The sequence below is a fragment of the Scylla paramamosain genome, chromosome 6, assembly GCF_035594125.1.
Source record: "Scylla paramamosain isolate STU-SP2022 chromosome 6, ASM3559412v1, whole genome shotgun sequence".
Taxonomy (NCBI): domain Eukaryota; kingdom Metazoa; phylum Arthropoda; class Malacostraca; order Decapoda; family Portunidae; genus Scylla; species Scylla paramamosain.
The window spans coordinates 35,579,497-35,586,996 of NC_087156.1; the positions used below are offsets into that span (position 1 = coordinate 35,579,497).

General features: G+C 46.2%; 2 protein-coding genes and 1 long non-coding RNA gene across 8 annotated transcripts in view; 2 read left to right on the forward strand and 1 right to left on the reverse strand.

The window, feature by feature from the left end:
- LOC135101661 (probable E3 ubiquitin-protein ligase HERC4) overlaps positions 1-7,425 on the forward strand; it is a 14,512-nt gene extending 7,087 nt beyond the window's left edge. For 2 of the 6 annotated variants that reach the window (XR_010269350.1, XR_010269353.1), the window contains 9 exons: positions 1,004-1,089; positions 2,095-2,245; positions 2,360-2,578; positions 2,927-3,106; positions 3,731-3,913; positions 4,265-4,346; positions 4,805-5,000; positions 5,593-5,676; positions 6,368-6,898. Coding sequence is in view for 2 of the 6 variants with exons in the window: in XM_064005972.1 (XP_063862042.1) it covers positions 4,965-5,000; positions 5,593-5,676; positions 6,368-6,499; positions 6,990-7,151 (414 nt within the window). In the remaining 4 variants the exon portion in view is untranslated. Of the gene's footprint in view, positions 1-1,003; positions 1,090-2,094; positions 2,246-2,359; positions 2,579-2,926; positions 3,107-3,416; positions 3,570-3,730; positions 3,914-4,264; positions 4,347-4,804; positions 5,001-5,592; positions 5,688-6,367; positions 6,899-6,989 lie in introns of those variants that run through there. The other 4 variants (XM_064005972.1, XR_010269351.1, XM_064005974.1 and 1 more) reach the window with 4 other exon arrangements.
- Positions 554-4,939, forward strand: LOC135101077 (probable E3 ubiquitin-protein ligase HERC4). Its single transcript, XM_064004650.1, has 8 exons — positions 554-584; positions 666-704; positions 1,004-1,089; positions 2,095-2,259; positions 2,385-2,578; positions 3,417-3,575; positions 3,783-3,913; positions 4,872-4,939. The coding sequence occupies exons 1-8, from the start codon at positions 554-556 to the stop codon at positions 4,937-4,939; spliced, it is 873 nt and encodes a 290-aa protein (XP_063860720.1).
- The window catches only part of LOC135101666 (uncharacterized), a 6,067-nt gene continuing 5,980 nt past the window's right edge, over positions 7,414-7,500 (reverse strand). Inside the window, exon 2 of the long non-coding RNA XR_010269357.1 lies at positions 7,414-7,500. This exon is cut by the window's right edge and continues 286 nt beyond it. This is a non-coding gene — a long non-coding RNA (uncharacterized LOC135101666).

A 7,500-nucleotide genomic window follows, 5' to 3' on the forward strand; every position in this document is an offset into this window, starting at 1 on the left:
TCACGCCCGTCTCCACGCACTCACGCCTGCGTCCACGCACGCACTCACGCCCGCGTCCACGCACGCACTCACGCCCACCCTCCACGCACGCACTCACGCCCGCCTCCACGCACTCACGCCTGCGTCCACGCACGCACTCACGCCCGCGTCCACGCACGCACTCACGCCCACCTCCACGCACGCACTCACGCCCGCCTCCACGCACTCACGCCTGCGTCCACGCACGCACTCACGCCCGCGTCCACGCACGCACTCACGCCCACCTCCACGCACGCACTCACGCCCGCCTCCACGCACTCACGCCTGCGTCCACGCACGCACTCACGCCCGCGTCCACGCACGCACTCACGCCCACCTCCACGCACGCACTCACGCCCGCCTCCACGCACTCACGCCTGCGTCCACGCACGCACTCACGCCCGCGTCCACGCACGCACTCACGCCCACCTCCACGCACGCACTCACGCCCGCCTCCATGCACTCACACCGCCCGCTGGGCACTTGTACACTCCACAGTTCTAGGTGAAGACACTGTTGGGTCACTGTTGGGTCAATGTGGGTCACTTGGGTCACTGTGGGTCAATGTGGGTCACTGTGGGTCACTGTTGGGTCATAGGTCACTTGTCCTTCATGCATAAAAGGTGTCTTGTTTATGTTTGTGTCAGGTCGCAGTGTGGTGGCCCTGTGTGACCCTTGTACTAGAGGTCATGCTGATTGGTTGCGGTCATCAGTTTTTATGTGGTTGTTGTTGTTGTTGTTGTTGTTGTTGTTGTTTTCTTATTTTTTGATCATATTTATTTACTTATTTATTTATTTATTTATTTATGTACTGTGCTTGGAATGTAATGAACCTACTACTACTACTACTACTACTACTACTACTACTACTACTACCACTACTACTACTACTACTACTACTACTACTACCACCACCACACCACCATAACCACACAACAGTCCAATAGCACTTTCTCCTCCTCACCACCTGTTCTCTCACCTGCAGAATTAATTGATGAGCTACAGAACTACACCATCGTTCAGGTGGCAGCCGGAGACCAGCACTCTCTTGCTCTCACCTCCTGGGGCCTGGTGAGTGAGAGAGAGAGAGAGAGAGAGAGAGAGAGAGAGAGAGAGAGAGAGAGAGAGAGAGCCTGTGATGTGTGTGTGTGTGTGTGAAAGAGAGAGAGAGAGTAGAAATAATTTTGTTGTTTTAGTAGCTGTAAGAGAGAGAGAGAGAGAGAGAGAGAGAGAGAGAGAGAGAGAGAGAGCAATACATTTTCATTTTCCTCTTGTTATCAATATATATACAGTAAAATCCCTCTTATCTGGCATCAACGGGACCGCCGACATGTCAGATACTTGAATATTGCCGGATACTTGAATAGAAGTGAAATTATGTCCACAATGACCAGCATCTTACACACTCACGCATCTTACCATAACAGAGATCAGCTGATCTTAATCAGCAGGTGATCTGATCAGCTGCTTAAGTGTAAGCACAACACACTCCCTCTTTTGTACAACTTGAGGCATGATGAAGGCGTCAGGCGATAAACTGCACACGCGGGACTGAGTCACTCGGTAAACACAGTGCAGTGGGCCGCGGGTGGCGCCAAGCAGTGCGCTCTGGTGGCCAGGGGACACACTATGCCTTGCCCAGGAATTTTAATCGATTTTGTGAGTACACATTGATTTTTTATTGATTTTAAGGCTCAGGGAAAAAATGTGCCGGATACTTGAAGCTGCCGGATACTGGAATGCCGGATGAGAGGGATTTTACTGTACAAGTATATTCAAATTATTTCTCCTAGACAGGTTAGGTTCTCTCCCTCTCCCTCTCTCTCTAATCTCCCCTCTCACTCTCTCTCTCTCTCTTTAAAGGTATATTATATCTTAAGTTAAGTTGGGTTTTGTTAGATTAGGTCTTAATTCTCTCTCTCTCTCTCTCTCTCTCTCTCTCTCTCTCTCTCTCTCTCTCTCTCTCTCTCTCTCTCTCTCCTCTCTCTCTCTCTCTCTCTCTCCTCTCTCTCTCTCTCTCTCTCTCTCTCTCTCTCTCTCTCTCTCCCTCCCTCCCACCTCTCCCTCTCTCCTCAGATCTACGCACGGGGTGACAATGGGTACGGTCAGCTTGGCGTCAACTCCTGCGACAGTCACACCGCCACACGCAAGCTTGTCAAGAGTCTGGCCAGGAAGGTGACAGTGCAGCTGGCCTGTGGTGCCAACCACACCCTTGCCTTGACTGCTGGTGGGTGTCTGTATGTATGTATGTCTGTGTCTATGTGTCTGTATATATGTGTGTGTGTGTGTGTGTGTGTGTTATCATCATTATTTATTTATTTTTTGCTTTTGTGTGTTTCAGATGGTGACAAAATACCTTCGGCCAGTTGGCACTTAGACACCGACAGGGGCCCCAGAAGGACCCTGCCCTGGTGACCTCCTTGGCTGGCACCCTCTTAGTCCTGCTGGCCGCTGCGGGTCACCACTCTGCTGCCGTGACCCAGGCCGGCTACCTGCTGTTGTGGGGGTCAAACAAGCAGGGTCAACTGGGCTATACTCCCAAGGGTGATCCTCTTGTTAGGTGTGTGTGTGTGTGTGTGTTTGGGTGGTGGGAGGAAGAGGAAGAGGGAGAAAAGTAGTAATAGTAGTAGTAGTAGTAGTAGTAGTAGTAGTGGTGTACATAAAGTATATTCTTTTATTTATAATCAAGAAAAACAAACTGAATAATGATGATAATAATAATAATAATAATGATGATGATGAATAATTCTAAACAAACATGAATTAAATTATATAAGCCTAAAACTAACCAATTTCTCTCTCTCTCTCTCTCTCTCTCTCTCTCTCTCTCTCCTCTCTCTCTCTCTCTCTCTCTCTCTCTCTCTCTCTCTCTCTCTCCTCTCTCTCTCTCTCTCTCTCTCTCTCCCAGATCTTCGCAGGGGGGGGACGTCAGCATGGCCACCGTCAGCAGGGAGAGTGGGGGTGCTGAGGACTTTTGCAGCCCTCCCCTACCCCGACCAAATGCCCTCTCTCTCACAATTCAAGAACATATGATTAAGAAACTTCTGTCAATTGAGGAAGAAGACATGATTGATGACGATTTGTTTACGTAAGTGTGTGTGTGTGTGTGTGTGTGTGTGTGTGTGTGTGTGTGTTTTGGTATGATTTGGGTGTGTGTGTGTGTGTGTGTGTGTGTGTGTGTGTGTGTGTGTGTGTGTGTGTGTGTTTCTGTGTGTTTTTTATGTGTTTGTTAGTGTTATATAATTTATTTTTGATGTTTTCAGCGACAGAATGTTGTATTTTTTGTGTTTGTTTACATTTGTGTCATATCAATCTATTTACAAACAAACAAACGAACGAACAATATTTCCATCCCCACGTTTGTTTACACTCATTCACTCACCCACTTCCAAACACAGGTACACAGAGACAGTGTTTGCCTCAGTGTGCGCTTGGAACAGCTCCCTCACGCTTGCTGGCTTGCACAAACACACACACGGGCTGGACTACCGTTTGGCTGAGGACTGTGTGGCTCAGATTGGCCGGATTGCAAGGGAGACCATTCAGGAAGTGGCGAGGTGCGTGCGTTTGTGTGCGTTTCACACTGCATTTTACTGAAGGTTTCCCAGGACAAAACAGGACAAACCGACCTGCTGGCATTTCACACGCAGAATCTCACAAGTGTCCACTGATCCATTACCGAGCTAATCCAAACGTATCCAAACGTCCACAGGTTCGTACTGGCATTCAAAACGTGGCCAAGAGTCTTCCTTCGCATCCCCCAGCCAGGACGCCTTACGCTGTTATGTTCTTCCCCTGTACAAGGACTTCACTGACCCTAAACAAACGGCCAAACTCCAAACGCCGTATGCTGAGGGAGTGTTGAAGCTTGACAAGGAGATGGCGGAGGTGTTCAGTGAGTTGGATTGTGTGTGTGTATGTGTGTGTGTGTGTGTGTTTGGGAGTGTTTGAGTGTGTTTTGGGAGTGTTTGGGGGTGTTTTGGTTGTGTTTTGGGTGTGTTTGGGGTGTTTGAGTGTGTTTAGGGGTGTTTTAAAGGTGTTTTGGGGTGTTTTTAAATGTGTTTTGGTGTTTTTTCTTTGTTTTTCTATTGATTTGTGTGTTTTAAGTATATTTTTGGAGGAGAAAAATTAATTCTCTCTCTCTCTCTCTCTCTCTCTCTCTCTCTCTCTCTCTCTCTCATCTCTCTCTCTCTCTCTCTCTCTCTCTCTCTCTCTCTCTCTCTCTCTGGCTTGCCTCTCTTCCAAGGGACTTTCCACTAAGGCTGGTTACTGTGTACAAGAATGTGGTGGTACAAATACTGAATTTTGCTCACCAATCTAGCTCTGAGGTAAGAGAGAGAGAGAGAGAGAGAGAGAGAGAGAGAGAGAGAGAGAGAGTGAGAGAGAGAGAGAGAGAGTTGGTTTGTAAGAGTGTGCATTGAGAGTGTGTGTGTGTGTGTGTTTTGAGTGTAAGAGAGAGAGAGAGAGAGAAGTATAATTGTCTGTGTACTACTACTACTACTACTACCACCACTACTACTACTACTACTACTACTACTACTACTACTACTACTACTACTACTACTACTACTACCACCATTCTCTTCCTCATTCTCTTTCTCTTCCTCCTCCTCCTCCTCCTCCTCTTCCTCTTTGCTTACTACTACTACTACTACTACTACTACAACAACTATTACAACAATTCTTATCTGCAACAACAGCACCACATCAGTTACAAGCACTCAGACCACCACCACTACCACAACCAGATCTTAACCAAACCTAACCTAACCTAACCACACCACAGAGAGACCGGCGTGCCCTCGTGTCTTCCCTGCGGCTGTTGTCCCTGGTCCACGGTCTGAACTTCCAAGCCGGCTGCCGAGTGGGGCGGTTGAACTACGACGACTTTTACATCCCAGAAATTGCTAGAGAAAATTGATATTAGGAATGATTACTTGAACTGGATGAACAGCAGGCTTCACCCGATGTCCAGGAGGGAGGTGGGTGTGTGTGTGTGGGGGTGTGTGGGGGTGTTTGAAGGTGGCTGAGTGATTTTGGGGTGTTTGGGTGTGTTTTGGGGTGTTTAGATGTGTTTTGGTGTGTTTTTTGGGGTGTTTGGGAGGTGGGTGACCATGTTTGGGGGTGTGTTTGTGTGTGTATTGGGGGTGTTTGTGAATGGGTGACTGTGTTTGGGGAGCTTTCAATGTTGAACGCTTAAAAACATCCTTTAAAATTGATAATTCCTTTAATTTTAACTGACAAACCCTTAGAAACACCCTTTAAAAATTGAAAACCCTTTATTTATTCTCTTAAACCCTTAAAAACATCCTTTAAAATCGACATTTCCTTTAATTTTAACTGAGAGACCCTTAGAAACACCCTTTAAAAATTGAAAACCCTTTATTTATTCTCTTAAGCCCTTGAAAACACCCTTTAAAAGACACCAAACCTTTAAATAGCCTCATAAACCCTTAAAATCACCCTTCTACCTTTAATTTACCCCCTTAAACCCTTAAATACACCCTTTAACTCTTCATTTACCCCTTCAACCCTTAAAAACAACTTTAACTAATCCAATCCTTTACATTACAGAGTCCAATCCTGTTCTGTGAGTATCCATTCTTGTTCGACCCTCAGGCCAACACGCTGCTGCTCAGGTGTGACGCCACTCGGCAGGTGAGAACCAGGTGCAGGACTAATTAGGTTTGGTTTACATATGTTTATTTGTTTATTTGTATATATATATATTTTTTTTTTTTTGTGTGTGTGTTTTTCAAGGATTTGTCAGCATTAAAGAACAGCTGTTTGGAAGTGTTTTTCAAGATGTGTGTGTGTATGTGTGTGTCTTTTAATATTTCTCCAATCCTCTCCTCATGTCTCTAATCTTTTGTTGCCTCTCTCTTTAAATATTTATCCAATCCTTTCATTCTCTCCTGTCTTGATTCACCCAGAACTACAATCCACACCTTCTCTGCTGTCTTGATTCACCCAGTCCTCCCCTCCCCATCTCCTCTGCTGTCTTGATTCACCCAGTCCTACCCTCCCCACCTCCTCTGCTGTCTTGATTCACCCAGTCCTACCCTCCCCACCTCCTCTGCTGTCTTGATTCACCCAGTCCTCTCCTCCCCACCTCCTCTACTGTCTGTTTTCACCCAGTCCTACCCTCCCCACCTCCTCTGCTGTCTTTATTCACCCAGTCCTCTCCTCCCCACCTCCTCTACTGTCTGTTTTCACCCAGTCCTCCCCTTCCCACCTCTTCTACTGTCTGTTTTCACCCAGTCCTCCCACACGACACCGCAGGAATGTAAATAAACACACCGTTCACACTAATATCCTTCCGTTTATTGATTTCTGTCGGTGTTTCCAGGGCGAATGTTTCCCAGACCACCCGGTCATACGCACGTTCTGGGAAGTATTTCACAAACTCTCCCTGGAGCAGAAGAAGTGGTTTTTGAAGTTCCTGACGGGTACTGACAGGGTTCCTATTCTGGGCATGAAGGTAGGTGAGAGACAGAGAGAGAGAGAGAGGGGCTGAGGGGAGTGACTGTGGGGTTTGTCAACATCCTGTGGGGGGACATCCTGTGGGTCTGTGAGAGAGAGAGAGAGAGAGAGAGAGAGAGAGAGAGAGAGAGAGAGAGAGAGAGAGAGAGAGAGAGAGAGAGAGTGTGTCCTCCTTTTCTCTTCCTTCTTGTCCTCTTCCCTTCCTTCCTTCCTTCCTTCCTTCCTTCCTTCCTCCTAGTCCTCCTCTTCCTTCCTTCCTTCTTGTATCCTCCTCCCTTTTCTTCCTTCCTTCCTTTCTTCTCAGTCATTCCTCTGAAATATGAATAAATTTATAATAATAATAATAATAATAATAATAATAATAATAAATTTAATAGAAATTTATTGTATTTTCTCTCACACACACACACACACACACACACACACACACCAATATTTTCTCCCTCTCTTTCTTTTTCTCTTATAAACTCTCTCTCTCTCTCTCTCAGGCACTCAAGTTGATGATCCAAAGCACAGCAGACGACAGCTTCCTTCCGGTCGCACACACCTGCATCGCCCAACTCGACCTGCCAAGATACAACACCAAAGAGAAGCTGAAATACAAACTTCTACAGGCCGTACAGCAGAGTGAAGGGTTCGGCCTGGTGTGAGGGTGTCAGGGGGTGTTGACGGGGTGTGAGGGGGTGTTGAAGGGTGTGAGGGGGTCAGGGGAGGCTGTGTGAGTTGGATAAGAGTGACCTTGTGTGTGGGAGGAAGTGCCTGTTAAGAAAATAGAATATATAGAAATTAATAGAAAATATATGTAATAGTTTACAGAATTATTATTATTATTATTATTATTATTATTATTATTATCAAATTGAGTATATTTTTTAGTCTTGTTACAAAAAAAAATGAATGAAATAAAGAAAATGAAAAAGGTAACTTGTATTATTATCACTATAAAAATGAGAGAGAGAAAGAGAGAGGAGGGTGGCCAACTTGCTGGACATGAGAGGG